The sequence below is a fragment of the Cucurbita pepo genome, chromosome 10 (genome assembly GCF_057944985.1).
Source record: "Cucurbita pepo subsp. pepo isolate OVF chromosome 10, ASM5794498v1, whole genome shotgun sequence".
NCBI classification, from domain to species: Eukaryota; Viridiplantae; Streptophyta; class Magnoliopsida; order Cucurbitales; family Cucurbitaceae; genus Cucurbita; species Cucurbita pepo.
Genome location: NC_141807.1, coordinates 18,737,979 through 18,757,845, shown reverse-complemented (window position 1 = coordinate 18,757,845; position 19,867 = coordinate 18,737,979). Strand labels below are relative to the sequence as shown.

At 36.4% G+C, this 19,867-nt stretch overlaps 2 protein-coding genes across 3 annotated transcripts; one reads left to right on the top strand and one right to left on the bottom strand.

The window, feature by feature from the left end:
• The first annotated feature begins 10,015 nt into the window (after positions 1-10,015).
• LOC111803776 (uncharacterized) lies at positions 10,016-10,694 on the top strand. The gene has a single exon (XM_023688314.2). It carries the CDS (start codon positions 10,087-10,089, stop codon positions 10,411-10,413), a length of 327 nt encoding a protein of 108 aa, XP_023544082.1. The 5' UTR covers positions 10,016-10,086; the 3' UTR covers positions 10,414-10,694.
• Positions 10,695-14,061: 3,367 nt separating this feature from the next.
• Positions 14,062-19,419, bottom strand: LOC111803435 (protein cornichon homolog 1). Of its 2 annotated transcripts, XM_023687837.2 has the most exons (5): positions 19,124-19,419; positions 17,982-18,163; positions 15,313-15,435; positions 15,142-15,227; positions 14,062-14,625 (listed from the first exon to the last, which is right to left on the bottom strand). In XM_023687837.2, exons 1-4 carry the CDS (start codon positions 19,196-19,198, stop codon positions 15,143-15,145), a joined length of 465 nt encoding a protein of 154 aa, XP_023543605.1. In that variant the 5' UTR covers positions 19,199-19,419; the 3' UTR covers positions 14,062-14,625; position 15,142. The 2 variants fall into 2 exon arrangements, with proteins under 2 accessions (XP_023543605.1, XP_023543606.1); XM_023687838.2 differs by lacking the exon at positions 15,142-15,227 and having other exon boundaries at positions 19,124-19,416.
• Between the last annotated feature and the right edge of the window lie 448 nt (positions 19,420-19,867).

The following is a 19,867-nucleotide window of genomic DNA, read 5'->3' as shown; positions in this document are numbered from 1 at the left end:
TCTATCAATTTTACATGATTGAGTTGTGGGTTCCTCTATTTAATTCAATTCATGTGGAGAACTAAACTTTACAGGAGAGGTGAGAAAATTTTATATAGTTTAAGTATGTTTACGGTCTGATTTTAGTATATTAGAGAGTTGTTGTTAATGATTTACATCTGTGTTTAATTAACTACTTTACCTACATAGTTGTTCTCTTATTCGGAAGAAGAGAAGGAGCAATGAAATTCTCTTTAATACTCTAGTTCCATTTCAAGGATACTTGAAGGTAATACAAGGGTATAGAATAATTCTCATACTAGAGCCTTGTAATTAGAAATTAAACAACGATTATGGAAGTAATCACTATGCATGACCCTCATAAGTGTGATTGAGAATCTACTAAACGAAACTAAAATCTACCACATAATTCAACAACTTATCTATTTAATCTCTCTTAGCTCAACCTTCTTCATTATTGTTGATTTTCTCATTGTTTTTCTGTTTTCAGCAAACACTGGTACTCGCATTAACTTTGTTTAATTAGTTGAAAATCACCCAACTCATTTGAATGTTACCAAAAAAACTCACTTAATTTCTAATAAAAAAAGAGTAATAAAAAAAATAAGTTCTAAGTGGAATCGATAATTTACTTATTACTTGTTACTTGTGATAGTGTATACTTGCACTTATTCTTATTCTTGTGAATTTTACATCATTTTATTGTATGCATCCATAAGCCATCAGTTGCGTGAGTTAGAAAGATGTCGTTCGACTCACTAATACCCCATAGCTTAAGTAATTCCCATGAGTTAGATATTCAAAGAAGTTTCCGGGCCTGTTTTATAATAGTGCTCATATCAATGATAGGAGGCTAATCATAGAGAAAAAGGACAACAAGATGAACCTTTAAGCCAACTTGATATCCCTATAAAGTGAGCGTGAAAACAAGCTCTCAGATTACGAGTCTTCGTTTAACAAAAATATCCCCTTTGTAACGACTCGAAAATAAATAAATAAATAAATAAATAAACTCAGTCACCAGAAAACTCGCGAGTTTTCCGGCGACCGCCGAGTTTCGCGAATCCCACCCGAAACGACAGCCACACCTCGCTCAGCCTTCAGCCCACGACTCCCAGAACCTATCAGAATACCGGCAAACAGAGAAAAGAAAGAAAATATGAGAGAGAGAGATTTTGGATAAACGCCAGCGAGTTTCCAATTTCTCCGACGAGTCCCAAACCAACCGAAAATTGACAACAAACGATCAGTTACCACCACGAGAAGGATCCCTAATGAAAGCACAATAACTCAAGGTACGTTTTGTGCCTTTTTGTAAGCGTCGTTGTCGGTAACCGAGGTAAAAAAATTGGATTTTCCTAAACGTTCTTAGATCTAGGGTTTTAGGAACTTTTAGGCCGTAAAACTTCGAGGAAGAAAAGAAGGACGACAAACAAAGAGGAAAAGGAAGAAAGAGGACCGAAATCGACAACGGAAACACTGCGGGAGGGAGAGAGAAGACGTGCCAAAAAATCGGCCGAAGTCGGGTAAGGAAGACGAGATCCACGGATCCTAGTCAACCCGAACCCAAAACCCGAGAGAGCCAGCCCAATTCTTTCCCTCGGTCTCTGCCTTCGGCCCAGCCCAACTACAGCGGCCAAAACCTCAAACCAGCCCAGAAGTTACGGTTCAGCTGAACCAACCTAAGACCACACCCACGGTCCAATCGAACCGCCCTGCAACCCAAACAATTGCGGCCCAACCCAGTAGGCCGAGGCTGAACATTAATCTGGCCCAGTAGCCTTCTGCAGCCCGTGACCCGAACCGGACTGTGACCCAGGCCTCGACCCGATGCTACCGCACGACGTGGCTCGTTTTGCTGCTACCACGTGTCACACAGCGGCACAGACGGTCCCTCGGCTCGGCTCAGGCTCCCTCCGGTGACGCAACGGCGGCTCCCAGCGGCTGTTCGGCTCGACTCACCTATTTTCAACCCGGTTTCCACTATTTCGAGCCTCCCGGATTTGTTTTCGGCCCTGATTAAGGTATCCGAGGCCGTTTTAGAGCCATATTTCACATTTATTGAATTACTAGTAAATTAATTGTGAAATACTAACGAAAGATGGCAAACGGTGTGATAGGAAACAAATCCCCGCAACGTAAAAAGCAGCTCTCATGGAACGGGAGCTTACGTTTAGCCAATTAGGGAATACTTCGGCTAAGGCCAACCAAGTAAGTGGTCTTACTATAGAATAGGCTAAAGATTGTTTGAATTATGATGATGTGTGAGTATGACGTTGTGTTTTGATGTCTATTAAATGTACGCTATTTATGTTTTGATACATGACATACATGTTATATTTGATGCATGACGTACATGTTATATTTGATGCATGACGTACATGTTATATTTGATGCACTTAATCGCTTCTATGATGAGTATGATGTATGCATGACGATGTTATTAACATGAAGATGTTTTTCATGTTGAACATGCCTTATGATGTTGTTTGCCGTATTGCATCATGTCGTTAGATCGACATAGGACACAACCCTAAGAGTATGAAAATGATATTAATGTAAATATCCACAAGCACGTGTTACATAGTGTAACCAAGAGATGAGACTAGAGGGTTGTGTTAAGAAGAGATGTATAATTGGACTTAGAGGGACCTCATGCATATTGTATGTGCATAAGCATAGGGCTACTTCCCCTAGAGATGATGAGTGCAGATGCGTACCCTATGATGAGCGCGGACGCACACAGGTGCGGATGCACACAGATGAGGGTGTTCATGAGGTGCATGATACTATGGGGTTCCGCTGACCTCTGGACATCGCTATAGATTAGCTTGACCAGAGGGTCCAGGGGGTGTGCGAGCGCCCTGGGGATTCACACTCGAACGTGTGAGTCGTGTGTAGGGAAGTACTACACATCCAATTTGTCCGAGACTGGAGGCCACCCTTAAGATGATTAGAGATAGGTCCCTAATTCATGATTGCATGCGTTTGCATTAGCATGACCCCTATATTGGGGTCACTTACTGAGTATTTCTTCAAAATACTCAGGCCGTGTGCCATATCATTTTTCAGGTAAAGGCAAGGCTCCCATGTACGGTTGACGATGGCATCGTGATCAGAGACTGTGGCGCGTGCATAGGATAGTTGCATATTTAAAATTCCTAGACTTTGTTAGGATAGGGTGATTGCATTTCATTTACTTAAATTATTTAATTTGTAATTGTTTTTATCTTATTTTAAACTTTAGTATGATGTTTGAAACACGTAAGTCCGGCGGTGTTTTCTAATGTTCTAACGTGTTCTGAAGGTTTAAATTTTTCCGCTAATAAAGATGAGCATGAGATGTTAGTGGCGACTCTAGATATGTGGAAATTTAGGGTCGTTACACCCTTGTACACTTAATGTTATAAAATGTGGTTTAGTAAACCATTTTAAACAAGGAACAATTTGTAGTTGGTATAGGCTTGTTTAGAGACATAAAGTTATAAGTTCCCTCGCTCTGACAATGTAGTAGGTTTGTTAAAATATTTCGTGTTGGACTCAGTCAATTCATGCGAGCACAACTCGCACTCACAAAAAATCTGTGAGAAGAGCTTTCGAAAGTTACGGAAATTGGTGGCCTCAACCATAGTATAAAGAGTACTAAGGAAACTAAGAAAGTAAGCATCTTACCTTATATTTACGAAAGAAACATGAGATTGTTTGTCTCGTCCTTAAGTTTGATGACTTGACTCAAGTCGTAGAATACAAGTCCTTACAAGTAGACGATTGCCAAAGTTACGAGAAAAGACCAATCTGAATTTTTGCCCGGAAAGTAGAGATCTTTTATACTAGGAAAATGGTCTTTACAAAATCATTGAGCGGAAGAGGTGAGGAAAATTGTAATAACCCAAGATTAAGACACTTTCGAGTACAAAAGTTCATTTTAGATGTATATAATGTAATAACCCAAAAATTAGAAATAATAAAAAAGAGGGGAAGGAAAATTGCCCCACATTGCTTAACTTACAAATAGGGGGTTGGCCTCCTAGAAGGGAGGTCACTCACTTCATTTTATGATCCAACTTGAACGGTTGTTCATATACATCAGGTTACTTCCCCATATATGATGATAAGTATAGACGCGTACACTTCATTATCATGCCTTGCATGACACTTAGGGGTCTGCTAACCTCAGGATGTCACAACGAATAGTTAGCTCGACTATGATGGGTCCAAGGGGGTGCGAACCCCCTGGGGATCCATTTTTGCATGTGCGAGTCGTGTGTAGGGAAGTACTACACATCCAATTTTGTCTGGAGAGGAGACCACCCTTACGATGGTTTTGACGATAGATCCCTAATCATGAGTTGCATGTATTTGCATTCCCTAACCTTAATAGTGGGGTCACTTTATGAGTATTTTTTAAAATACTCAAGTCGTATACTACTTTTGTTATCATTGTATGACTGACATGTGCATAGGATAGTGGTATTTCATTTTCTTAAGACTTAGGTTAGTAAAGGGAGTTTGTTTTATAATAAAGTTTTAAATATTCATGACCTTAATAGTGGGGTCACTTTATGAGTATTTTTTAAAATACTCCAGTCGTATACTACTTTTGTTATAATTGTATGACTGACATGTGCATAAGATAGTGGTATTTCATTTTCTTAAGACTTAGGTTAGTAAAGGGAGTTTGTTTTATAATAAAGTTTTAAATATTGAATTCCGCATAAGAGCATAGGTTATGATGACAGTAACAAATTGTTCGAACTTTAGTAGAAATCTAAAATCGTTACAAACTTTTTTGAATTTTTCACTATTTTCTTTTATATTTATCTTATGTTTTTTTTATTTCACACCAATTTCAAAAGTTTGAGTTTAAAAGAAAAAATTAGATATTTAATACTCGTCACAACTTAGGTGTTACACCATTAGTAATGTCAATTGATTTATTTAAATCGACACGAGTAGCTATTCAACGTAGCCTACTTAATTATTACTTTTATGACAAGTATGATATGAATTATCCCGTTTAAAAGTATTTAATTTCCTTGAAATTAAAAAAAAATAATAATAAATGACGAACAATACCAGAAGACACATAGGTAATCTTTATTTTATTCTCATATTATATTTCATAGATATTGATAATGCAACACGTGCATCATCTAAAGTAGGTAAAGCTAGCTTCTGTCATCGAACTACGCGTCGGGCCAAAGGTCGACAAGGTTAAACGATACGAGTTCTCTAGATTGATCATCCTTTTGTAGCACAATAGCCACATAAAGCCTTTCATATTTTTTAGAATGTGGCGCCACTACATTCTCCACCAACTTCAAACAAAGTCGATATTTCTTTCCTACTCCATCCACCACTTTATACTCCACGATTACCACACCATTAAACCTTCTTTGTACCCCAAGACCGTGTGGTGCATGGTCGAATGCAAACTTTCCCATTGCTTCAAAGTATGGATCGCTTCCAGCATCCAAAATCGGCTCCCATTGTTCTTTAGCGGGGACTGCTGGTATACTCATCGTCTCTTTTGTTTGCTCGATCCAATATGGTCGTTCGATATTTATAGAGTCGTGTTGAACCCTCGAAATGGATGTCAAGGAATTTGATACTAAAAAAGTTCAATAGTAGAACATGATACCGTGGAATCTTCCCATCTTTTCCTATCTTTTTTTAGAAATAGATTACTATATAGAACATGTCTAAGTGTAGGATATGGGTCTGATATCATGTTGGATGAACACGGTTGGATGATGGAAGTCCCACGTCGGCTAATTTAGGGAATGATCATGGGTTTATAAGTGAGGAATACTAACTCCATTGTTATGAGGTCTTTTGGGGAAGCCCAAAGCAAAGCCACGAGAGCTTATGCTCAAAGTGGACAATACCATACCATTGTGGAGAGTCGTGTTCGTCTAACATGGTATCAGAGTCATGCCCTAAACTTAATCGTGCCAATAGATTGGTAAATCCTCAAATATCGAACTAAGAACTCCAAAAGAAAAGGAGCCAAGCCTCCTCGAAGGCAGTAAAAAATGACTAAGACTCCAAAGGAGTCGAGCCTCGATTGCGCACTTTGTTCGAGGGGAGGTGTTGGATGATATACCAAATACTAACTTGAAAAAATGACTAAGACTCCAAAGGAGTTGAGCCTCGATTGCGCACTTTGTTCGAGGGGAGGTGTTGGATGATATACCAAATACTAACTTGATTGGTACGAACAGTTTTGGACTATTAATCAAAGTTTTTAAAATTCAAAAGTATTTTTTAAATACTATTAAAAGGATGTTTTTTAGGGATATTTTAGATTTATTTTTTTTTAGTTTTATAAATATTACTGAAACTTTTAAACGTTTAGGGTATTTTTTTAGATACACAATTTATGGATATTTTTATTAAGTTATAATAATGCGTAAAGATCGACCAGGTAAATGTTATTTAACCGATAAAGTATAAATATTTTAATTTATGCTTAAATTTCTTTTACCTAATCTTTATAAAATTTTATTTAAGATAAGTTTAAGCACAAACCTAATTCAATTGTTACTATTACGTTCAAAATGTTTAGCATAAAATGAAAAGTTATTCATAAAAGATTATAAAGCTCTGTTCCATAGAATATAGTTGTTAGTAGTTCATTCTTTAAGTCAAATTAATATTTTTCACGTGTGACCGAAAGAATTTAGGAATACGTCGAAACAAATTAAATATATATTCTAGATTATCAATTTAAAATTTTGAATTATGTAGGGAACAACAAGAATAAAAATATACAAATATTTTGTTGGTTGTATAATACATGCATTCCACGTTACCCTACGAATAATATTTTAAATCTATTCAAACATCTTTAGCGATATCAGCTAGTAGTAGCGTTTAGTCATATTGGAATACTACTTTGTGTCATATGTATTCTTATTATCTTAAGTAAAGTTGTAAATGATACCAAAGAAATTGTGAGATCTCACGTCAATTGGAGAGATGAATGAGTGACAGTGATGACGCTAGCCTCGAAGGAGATGGATTGTGAGATCCACATGGTTAGAGAAGGGAACGAAACATTCTCTATAAGGGTGTGGAAACCTCTACCTAGTAAACGTGTTTTAAAACTTTTAGGGAAACCCCGAAAGGAAAAACCCAAAGAGGACAATATCTGCTAGCGGTGGGTTTGGGCTGTTACAAATAGTATTAGAGTCAGACATCGAGAGGTGTGGCCAGCGAGGATGTTGGGTCCCAAAGGGACTGATTGTGTGATCCCAAATCGATTGGAGAGAGGAACGAGTGCCAGCGAGGACGCTGGCCCCGAATGGGAGTGGATTGTGAGATCCCACATTGGTTGGAGAGAGGAACTAAGCATTCTGCATAAGGGTGTGAAAATTAGCTCTCGACTTGATTTGAGAGTGGGTTATTCAACGATTCGCCCCACTCCACTACAAGGTTTTGTTTGTTCTCCTCTTCCATTCTATACTTTTCTTCAAGAATTAGACGTAAGTTCTTAATATGGTAGAATACCTCCGTGTAGGTTGCTACGAGCTTCGAGTCACAAGTCAAGCTAATCTCAAAAATAGGATAGAACGCCGGTTAAGGCCAACCAAGTAAGTGATCTTACTATCGACATGGTTATAATTTAATGATTTGTGTTGACACGTGCCCCGTGGTTCTGCATGTGTCATATATTTGATATGTGTGAATTGTTTAGGAATGAATCTGACCATGCTCACTCCATTCTTCCCTTCCATTCTATACTTTCTTCAAGAATTAGATGTAAGTTCTTATATGGTAGAATACCTCCGTGTAGGTTGCTATGAATTTCGAGTCACAAGTCAAGCCAATCTCAAAAATAGGATAGAACGCTGGTTAAGGTCAACCAAATAAGTGGTCTTACTATCGGTATAGTTATAATTTTATGATTTGTGTTGACACATGCCCCGCGATTATGCACGTGTCATATATTTGATATGTGTGAATTGTTTATAAATCGATATGATATAATATGTATATGATTATGATAGATATGTATATGATTACGATAGATTGATAAAACGATACAATAATGTTATGTATAGAAAAATGTTATGGTTATGATAGATTGATAAAACAATACGATAAGGTTATGTGTAATGAGCCTAAATTTCTACATATTCAGAGTCGCTACTAACGTCTGATGCTCATCTCTTATGCGGAAAATATAACTCTTAAAAAAAAAACATCATCTATAGCATAAATGTCGAAAACATTTAAAACATTCTCTTCTCTGAAAAACACAACTATGGTCTTACGGTAGTCCATGTGTTAGACTTTTACAATAGACCACCATGTATCATAACTCATACATCATCATAGACTAGTATAAGACATCATACAATACAGCTCATAGATCATCATAATCTCATACATCATAAATTGTAAATCATACAATTTCTAGTCTATCCTATAGTAAGATCACTTACTTGATTAGTTGAGGCTGATGTCACTAATTTATACTTAATGAAAGTTTGATTTTGTCCTTTGTATCGAAGTCAACCTATGTGAACTCATGACATCAATTTCAAGTTCAATTCTCTCCATTTTACCATAGTCCATGTATTAGATTTCATGTGAGCATTAGGAACTTTGCATGAGTAGAGTTTTGCCTACGCAATGAATGACCAGCATCCTAGATTAAGACACAACCTCTTCATATATCATAGAACAATAAATAAATAAAAAAGAGCAAACGTACAACCAAGGCATAGAGACGGAAGAATACAATTAAATACAAAACGAAATACAATTATAAGATAGATGAATTGAAACTCCGGAACAACCCCCTCTATGATCGCGCATCTGTCGAATGCTCCTCCACTTTCACCAGCAGCCGGTGAACACCTAAAAAAAGAAGAGAAAATGTTGAGTATAAAAATATACTCAATAAGCAACCTACACGTTGTCATCCCATCCTTATTCTAGTAGTTACCATGGGTTTTACTCTAGACTTTAGGAAGTTTGGGCCGAGTTCTACAACTATCTGAGCTTCTAGGAAGGCGTCGAAGTTCTAAGTGGTTTTGTTCTCAATCTTACCCCTAGGGTCTGTATTAGTTTTCAAACCTTTCTATTCTTTGATTTAGGTAGTTTTCTTGCTTATGCAATAAATACCGGAGTCCTGAGTTGAGGCGGTACCTCATAAAATTCTAATGGGTGATTACTAGTCTATATGTCATCCAGGGAAGGCTAGCTTGCAAGCTAGCTTGCAAACCTTTCCACATGACCATAAAGTCACCCTAATTTGGGATTGTGGCCCTCATGCAGGTGTTGGTCAGCTATTGAGTCAATCGGTGCAGTTTCATGCCCTCTCTTAGGACGAGTTTACAACCTTGGCACTTCCATAAGGTTGGGTGACTAGTCACCTTGATAAACTATTCTAAACAGCCTAGACCTAGCTCGACAATGATCGAAATCGAAGTGAAAATTGTAGTAGAGATTTTCTGGCATCGTTAAATTGCTAATAGCCTAGAGAGCTATTGTAGCACCCCTAATTTTCTTACCCTAATTAGTGATGTTACTACTACACACATGCTTTAAATCATACACGCGAAAATTCATAATAAATACTCTTAAAATAAAGTTGTGGACTTACATATTCAACTAAAAATAAGAAAATATAGATAACATAGTTTTTGAACCTTATATAAAATGCAAAACACCAACTACTAACGAAATTCAATGCGATCTACTGCCCTATCATGACTTTGGCCTTCGCCAAAGTTACTAATTACTCGGTAGCCGCCTCGAAAGTTATATTCAAACGCTTAATTTTTACAAATTACGGTTTTAAAACTATGTTCTTGGGAATTGATTTTTTTTTTTTTTTTAATTTGACTAATTTTTTTTAAAATAATATATTGTAGAAATAATTAATAAAATACTTCATCATAACTAAAAAGAAAATCCTATGTATTAAAGTTAGAGCGACTAAAGTAATTGAATGTGTTTGAGCTTCTCAAAACGACGACGTTCAGCTTGTCCTTTGACCACAAGGTCTCAGTCTTCCTGGATCACTCGCAGAGTCGCTGAAATCGAAAGATCCAACTCAAAAAGCCCTCAAATATGCTCCGGCACCGCCTTCTCTCTTCTCTCCGGACCCGCGGTGGAGCCGCCGCCGGTCAGAGTCGTTGGACCAGTCCTGGCCACGAGGATCGGCCGAAGGGCTATCTTTTCAATCGGACGCCGCCTCCACCAGGTCAGTCCCGTAAATGGGAGGATTGGGAGCTTCCTTGTTATGTTACTAGTTTTCTTACTATTGTGATTCTTGGCGTTGGCCTCAACGCCAAGCCTGATCTCACAATTGAGACTTGGGCTCACCAGAAGGCCCTCGAGCGCCTCGAGATGGAGAACCTAGGTATCTCTGGCTCTGTATCATCTGAATCTGATTGAATTTCGTGGTCATAGTGCACGTTTCGGAACTGGGTTGTCTGATTTCAACTCAGCCTTGAAATGGGGTTTCGGATGTATGGTGGGATTTATGAGATACTGTCGATATATTCTGTAGTTCAATAAGTTTCCCTACATGTTTTTATTGGCTCTTTTGGAGCTTCAATAACAGCATCATTTATAATCGTTAGCTTTGCACACATTTGACGTTGTATATGTCAAGTACTTGATAAATTTAACTTCCTGCTATGTTTCAATTCAGTTGCCAATATGAGTTATGCTTACGGATTCTCTAATAATTTAGTTCTGCTGGATGTCTCCTGACAATGTGTTACTTAATCCATCTTGATTTTGGTGAGTAAATATGTAATCCGATTGCTCTGTTAAGTATCATCTGTTGTTCAAATTCACATTGATATGATCTCTACTGTGAAGCTACAAAGTATTTCGTTTCCTCGGTATCATGTTAAAGGTAATCGATGATGTTTGTTGAGGTTGGACAAATAATGAACTCATTGCTTCTATTGAATTGAGTGTTCTTTGTGACGTTTGGATTTAAAGGAATAGGAGAGATATGATCTGTGGGATCACATTATTTTGGTTTCTTGCTCTTGATCTTCTTTATCCAAACAGTTTTTAGTCATCTATGTTCATGACTATTGTCAACTGAAGATCGTTTTCCAACTTCAAGCCTTATTGTGTATGTTACATTAGTCAGTAAAGTTGGTTCTTATTTAAACAATAGAGCTGATATTTTTAGGTTTTAAGTTATGCTTATTGTTAACTGCGTTGCTTATGTTATCTTCCTTTTCATTTAGTAGTTTATCTGATATTTGTTGCTATTTCCTTTATACAATGAATAAAGTGTACATGAGTTATTGTTCCATATTATTTTTTTCCCTTTTGTAATCTACTGTTTTGCATGTTGCCTATGATACCAGATCCCATCAATAGAATAGCTTTCTCTAGTAGTTTGAGTTCGGTTCATAAGAATCAATCCTTCCCCTTATACGATATTACCTTATTGAACTGAAAAAGCAGATGAGAGTCAGAAAAGAAGAATTTGGAGAGAGCGGGAGATCCATCCAACTTAACTTCTCTTGAACCTTCGATTCTATTACCTTCCTCTTTTTCTTTCGTTTTCTTCTTCTTCTTCTATTGTCAATACCTTTTTTTCACCCGTAGAGATTGGGTTGGTGTGAAGTGAGCTGCTTCCCCTTTTCCTCTATTCCAATGTATGTCTGTATGTAATAATTTGGCCTGAATTGAATGCTGTTCCCTCTAAAATTGGGTATAGTTGAGTAGACAGGTAAGAGTACTGTTTTCGTAGTAAGTAACGGTCGGTCACTCTGGATATTTCCTGGGGGGAGGGGTGTGTCGTTTCAATTCGATCACTCTAAGCTTATGTGGATTGCAGATCAAATAATTGCTGATGTGGATTCACACTTGGTCATAAGATTGATATTGATACATTATGGTCCTTGGAATGTGTATGTCAGGATTACACATTTGTTATGGACTTCCTTTGGAGAGTGGTATAGATATGGAAACCATATTTTGGGGTAGATAAGGAGAAAAGCTTCTTGAGACACCCTTCCCTTGATTTTATAGTCCTAATCATACTACTAATAATACATCTACTTTTGTAGGTGAGCCCTTCCTTTCTTTTTGAGTTCTCAATCTTGCATACCAAACAAATGGAACAGGAGCTTTGAGCTCTGACATCTGCTTAATTCTAGGTTTCAATCCAGTCTTTCTAGAATAACTCAGAAGTTCAAGATGGTGCAAGGTTTTGACGAGTAAATACAGCTCTAATCCTCGTGGCTGATAAAAGTGCGTGTTTCTTATCCTCGTGGCTGATAAAAGTGCGTGTTTCTTATTTTTACCGTGTAGCTCGGGGTTTTCCATTGCCCAATTGTTATATCTATTTGATTACTGATCTCCTGCTGGGTAAGTTTCACGGACTTTGTTAGATTTTGAGAGAACTTGTGGGTTGTAGGTGTGGAGGTTTTCTGTGTTATTTTCCCGGGCTTTTTGTGCTTTCGAGTTGCAAGTTTTCTAGTTTTAAATATTGTTTTAATGCAGTTGAAGGTTGGATCCTAGTTTTCGTGAGATCCCATGTCGGTTGGAGAGAAAAATGAAACATTCGTTATAAGAGTGGAAACCTCTCTCTAGTAGACACGTTTTAAAACCTTGAGGGGAAACCTAGAAGGAAAAACTCAAAGAAGACAATATCTGCTAGTGGTGGTCTTGGACCATTACGGTTTTAATTATAGTTGTAATTATAGTTGTAATCTTTATGTCCAAAGAGTCTTCCCCCTTCATCCATTCAGAGTTTTCTCTGCAAAATAATTTTACAAAACACAACCAGGGGAAACTCGTCCATTTCAGAGTAATAACTATTGATGTTGCTGAGTCTTGTCTGAGGTAATGCAGCTGTTACGGTCAACCATAAGTTCCCGAAACACGATTAAGTTAGTGTGTAACAACTCAAGTTCACTGCTAATAGATATTGTTTGTTTTGGCCCGTTACGTATTACTGTTAGCCTCATGGTTTTTAAAAAACGTATGTTAGGAAGATGTTTCCACACCCTTATAAGAAATGTTTTGTTCCCTTATCCAATCCAATCCATGTAGGATCTCCTGTGGTGGATCTTTGTATCCTTTTTGTTAGTATGACCCATAAAAAAATTGGGAGATAGGTGAGTAAATAGTCTTTGAGATTCCGAGTTGCAAGTGCCTTCAAGATAGTTCTAGAAATCAGTGTGGATTTGCGTTTCAACATTAGATTAGTCCAAGGGGCATAGACATAGTCTCTCGAATCGATAATTTATTCATTACTTTCTACTTGTAATAGTGTATACATATATTTTTTTCTTGTGAATTTCACATCATTTTACTCTATACCTTCATGATCGTCGATCAGTTAGGTATGGTACGGTTTGAAGTTTGATTTGGTTAACTATAATCGAGTTATTATCAAATGTTTCTAAATTTAGACTTTCATTAGAGGGTTGAAGAAAACACACTATAAAAACCCAACAAATGCTTCTCCACAAGTATGGAGTAAACCTCTCATATACATTTTTTTTTTTTTTTTTGTCAAAATTTACGCCAATCAAAAGATTCCACATCAGGAGTTTTTTTCTTTTTCAATCTAAACTTTTATGAAAATAAAATTTGTAACCATTTAGTCCAAGAACTTTAATAAGTAATATTTTAGTCTAGATTTTACAATTTGTAATGATTTAATCTCTATTGTGAAGAATATTATTACGATGTATTAAGTTTCTAACGTACATAGATCAATATACATCAAGAACCAAATTTATTTATAAACTATAAAAGCTAAATCACTAAACAATATAAATAGACATAATCAAAAGTTTTTAACATATGTTACTTATTTAAAGTTCAAAGTCAAAGTTGTTACAAAATTGAAAGAACTATTTTCATAGAAATTTAAGGATAACATATAAAAATGAAAATAGAAAGATTTAAACAACTGATCTCTTGATAAAAAATATATGTCTATAGTTTATGTTGACAACAATATCCCTCTAATATTGATCGAAAATATATGTCTATAGTTTATGTTGACAACAATATTCCTCTAATATGGCACGGCAAAATAATATTTGACCATATAGATTTGAAACTTATCATTTGTAGGCATCAACACTTAATATATTTGTTTTGTTGACATAGAATGATAAAATTTCTTTCAATCCTTACAAGAATACTACAAATTGAAACTAGTTGATATTCCAAAACTGTGCAAATATGAGACCCTAATCCTGAAGATCCCTGAAGCTACTAGATACGTGCAAATCAGTATAATCCATGTAATCGCAAAAGGAAGAAAAATGCTAAAATTGACAATCATAACTGCCTACAAGGCTAAAATTCATTCTACAATAACATCATTTTTAATTGGAAAACATATGAACTTCTATCCTCTGCTACAGGTATTGACCCAATGACATTGCTAATGGAGCCTACCAAGCCAAAGGATGGGAATGGGAGGAAAAACCTGTTTGAGTGTGTTTGAAGTTGCCAAGTCCAAATTCGTTTCCTTCGTGTAACTCCCATACAAATATTGACTAGACACGCTTTAGAACCCGTAATACACAAACTTCGGATAAGAGTGGCGATCAAAATAAATGTAGGACATCGTCTTCATCAGATAAAGAGTTGAAAGCAGACAAAGTAAGCCTGCAATTCATGTTAATTTAATACATGTAAGAATGCTAGTATGACAGGTGAAATTCGGAATGAATAATGTCCATGTTCGTGCTTTATCTTTATCGTTAAGACGAAATGAATCCGAAATGAATCCACGATACATAACGGAGAATTGTGTGTATGCGAGTGCACATGTACCAGGATGTCAAAAGCATGGAAGTCATCCATAAAACTACAGAAAGCTAAATCTTTAATGTATGAAGAGCTATTGAACATTCTAACTTAATTTATAGCGCACATACAGGACCAGCAAAAGCTAGAAAGAAGCAAGATTTGCTAACAGAACAAAGTTCAAGATCCTGGAGTCATGCGTTATTAACAACATACTGGCGCCAAGGCAACATAACAGTGTCAAAATCAGTGCAACAGTATTATCTTTTAAGAACTTTGCAATGAATAAAAGAGTAGATAATTTCTCATGTAATCATATACGAATTTTGAAACAGATGATGGATTCAACTTCAAGCTAAATGGTGAAATAAATACTCTAGAATTCGAGGACAGTGGAGCGAATGTCTATATCATCAGGTGCAGAGTCAAAAACAGATTTCATTCCGGCAACCATTATTATTCTATACAGAAAACAAGGAAACTCCAATCAGAAAGGATATCACTTTCTAAATAGTTAAGAAAGAAACAATGAAATTGCAGACTTACCTGAAGATAACTACGAGGAACAAAAGCAAGTAGAAGATAAGCTTGGCCAAACGAAAATACTTCTCACGCTTAAGAGTTCTAAACACCTCAGTAACATCAATAAGATGCTCCTTCTTCAAGAACCTGGGACATTGTAACCGGATAATATACATCATATACACACAAAAACAGGGAAATGCTTGAAAATTCTCAGTCCAACTAGTGGAATAGAAACTTTCATCTAGAAAATTTTAGTTTTATTTCTAAAAAATACCAGCAGTAGACGTCTATCTATCACTGAGAATCTATTAAAAACATATTTGCAGGATCCTCAAACAATAGGATATCATACATTTGAAAACTCTAGTTTTGTTCTTTAAGAAGGCATTATTTTCAAGCCATCACTGAAAATCAATTATACTTATTTAAAGCATCTAAGATTCAAACAATAAGTGGTGTAATGCAGTCGACGGAGAACATATCTAATGGAATTAAATTTCAGTATATTACTGGAATAGCTACATGGAATAAGAATGTTCAGAAAAAAAAGAACAAAGCAACAATAGGCACCAGGATAATTGGTTTATCAAGAATCTCGAATATAGAGTCCTTTTGGTAGTTGATAGTAATTACAACAAAAGTATCCAAAAACAAGCATGCGCTACTCCCTTAATCAGAATGAAATTACATAGGTTATCATTTAACTGTTAAACCATCTGTATTTATTTATATTCTTCGTACATCAGTGTGGTGCAACAAAATTTTCCATTGTATGGTTCACAATCTCCAAGAGTGCAATACTTAGTTGATCTTCTATTTTCTATAGATCTACTCATCTCTCTTTTATTTCCGTCAAACATCATAGTTGTAAACCACTATTCTATCTAAGCCTAGTTTAGTTATACATTGGTACTTAGTCTTGGCCAGCATCAACGTTCTTTTCTATACCTTTATCTTTTAAGAATAGCAAAAATCCTAGCTTCATTTTATATTGATGAAAAAGTAATATATGCAAAAAAAAAAAAATGTTTACTTTCAGTGCTTTAGTCAATAAGACCCGTTCAATATGCAATCATCAACTCATTATGATCAAGGTGAGTGAATGCTCAGTTTCAAAAGGTAGTACCATTGCAAAGATGTGGACGAATGGTTATCCATTTCAACCAAGTTGGATATCGTTTAGCCTAATCGATTCTAGATTTTAGTAGCTTGAGTCAGAACATTTCTCTCATAAATCTTTGATTCACGCTTACTGCCACAGAGGTGGCTATACCACCCAAGTCGCAAGATACTCAACTTTATAAGTTAGTTCAAAACAAAATACAAGATTAAAACTAAATGAATAACTTCAGAAAAGAATGTAGGTAAGTACAGAGAGAACACTACAATAGAGAATATTCCACAAAAGTCATTTACATATTGAAAAACATGGAAGCAGCCCAATAAAGGGAGACGATGAAAATCAATTTAAAAACCATGTCAGTAGGAGTCAACTGCCCAAGCTCACCGCTAGCAGATATTGTCCTCTTTGGGCTTTCCCTTTCGAGCTTTCCCTCAGTTTTTAAAACGTGTCTACTAGGGAGAGGTTTCCACACCCTTATAAAGAATGTTTCGTTCTCCTCCCCAACCGGGATCTCACAATCCACCCCCCCCCCCCACCCCGTTTGGAGCCCAACGTCCTCGCTAGCACTCGTTCCCTTCTCCAATCGATGTGGGACCCCTCAATCCACCCCCCTTACGGGTCTAGCGACCTTGCTGGCACACAACCTCATGTCCACCCCCTTCGAGGCTCAACCTCCTTGCTGACACATCACTCGGTGTTTGGCTCTAATACCATTTGTAACAGCCTTAGCCCACCGCTAGCATATATTGTCCTCTTTGAGCTTTCCTTTTCGGGTTTTCCCTCAAGGTTTTTAAAACGCGTCTACTAGGGAGAGGTTTTCACAGCCTTATAAAGAATTTTTTGTTCTCCTCCCCAACCGAGGTGGGATATCGAAATTATAAACCGTAAATCTCAGCTTATGAGCTCATTGTGCCACCAAAAACATTAATCATTGATTATCTAAAATTATAAGCTCCTCCTGGCTCTAATACTCCCCAAAAGCATCAGAACATGCTGAAATGCACCCAATGACGGAAAACATATCTAATCCCTCATACAGAGGGAGAACTATTACCAAAAGTTAATTTGACAATTATAGGTATCTACAGTTCACTCATTCTAGAAACGACCATCTCAACTTCAGAGAGAAAATATTCGATGTTCTTAAGCCTTCCAACTAGTTTTCACATGTTTGCATCTCTAAGAATACTGTGCTTAATAATAAAAATAAAACATATTAACAGAGTAAGAAACTCATATATAATCTTTTTTCCATAACAAAAGAAAAAAGTATATAAATATGAGTGCAAGCTTGATCCACTTTACAAGTAAAGAACATCATAAGCCTCATCTATAACACCTTAGAGAGTACAAAAACATGAGGGTGGGGGGATTCAAACCTCTGACCTCTTGATCGAGAGTATAATGTCTTAACTCATTGAGTTATATTCATATTGGCATCCATAACACTTTAGACAATAAAGGGGTATCATAAATAACAAAGAAACACCAGCATTATATGTCATACATTACACAAAGCAAAAGGAAAAATAAATCATGCCTCATATTAATGTCAAGAAATACTTACAAATTTATGTGGTAGCAGCTAACAGGGACGGTTATAAGAAACATGAACCAATGGCCAGTGAAGAGGAAAAGAGAGCAAAATACTCCTTGTACTACGAATTCTGGAATGACAAGTTTATTAATGCGAGATGATGAATCATAGATGTTCAAATAATCTGCCTCCAAATCTGTTAATACCAAAAGCTACAAAAAGACCAATCACAACCATTAGACGCTTCCAACAGGATGTACAAATATCCCTAGAGAATTAATACTACTCTTTGCAATGGCTAGTGATATTGATCTATAAATGGAAACGCTTAATAGTCATCAAGCCCATAAAATCATATAAAGCAATAAAGAGAAGAAATTATCATAGTTCATTCGAAAATAAGAGCAGTCACTTCCCTCCTCCTGCCATTGTACATGAACGTAGTAAATGAAATGGGAGCATAGCCCACAATCAACTGATGACCATTGTACATGAACATTGGGACCAATTTTATTTCTATCCACATCAAGAACCAGTAATTGAAGAACAAGAAACAAGGTATGAACTATACTAATAGAAGTCAGTTTTCTAGTTGAAATTCATTTACTATCGTTCATCCCCACAAGATATACAGGAACATTGGGACCAATTTTATTTCTATCCACATCAAGAACCAGTAATTGAAGAACAAGAAACAAGGTATCAACTATAATAATATAAATCAGTTTTCTAGTTGAAATACATTTATCATCGTTCATCCCCACAAGATATACATACAGCCACGTCTCTAAAGACTACAAGAACACTTAACAACGTAAAATTACATTGTAAACTCGGATGCAAAAGGAAAGGACCAAGATTCATCACCGTAAAGTTGACTATTCTACTGATTGGTTAAGAAAGCAAGAGAAAACGGTGAAATGGTACGAAGTTATAACTCTATTTCAGGTCGAGAAATTGAGGTCGAAATGCTCTGTCGCAGCAAAACGAATCTCAGATAAGCATCAACCCTCGACTCCTTACTGAATAAGCTACCACAGGATTGCACAACAACAACAAGAAGAATCGGGCTACGTTTCAGCAGACGCATTTAGACTTCCTCGGAAAGCAATCAGCAACTTAACCTATTAGTGATTCCGAAACTAGGGTTCATGAAATTAAAAAAGACGCACCTGGTAAAAGTTGAGGACGAGGAGGGCGACGTTGATACAGAAAGAGATGAACCAAAAGATCAGATCCCACGCCATTTCTGCAACCGCTCAGCTTCAGGAAATTCAAGAATTGAAGATTCTTGAATGTTCTTGGGAATATGAACTTTAGATGCTGCATTGAAGTTTCAGTGATTCCATGTTGCTTCAACTCTCAACCAAATTTCTAAGTTGAATCAAAATTTCAATCACAATTTGCTCCCGTTTATAAGAACAGTTGAATTTACAAATTTAGTCGCATACTTCTAGAAATATGTCCATTTAGCCGCTCAATATTAAACAAATTCTAACCATGTTCCCAAACTTTTAATCCAATGGTTCGTGTTAGTGTTAGAGCTTAGTGCTAGTTTAGCTTAGCTTAGGTTGGCTTTATTGGCTCACTTTGACCGTTTTGGACCGTTCCAAAATCGTTTCAGACATAATTAAGGCCAGAGAATGATATTATCGGTGTTTCTCAATAGTATTTAAAATTGGTTTATGATCGATTTTAGGATAGTTAAGTTATGTTGGCTCTATATAGACTTTGGGCTCGGTTTTCAGTGAATAAAATATCATAGGTGAACCTGAATTTTTGTTGAGCTGAAACTAAGAACGATCAAGTAGGATGAATTTAAGAGCATCAAGTTGAGACTGAAAAACGGTAAGTGGGCTTACTATTAGAACGTCTATGCAATAGGTTCGATGAATTCTGGTTGAGCTGAAACTAAG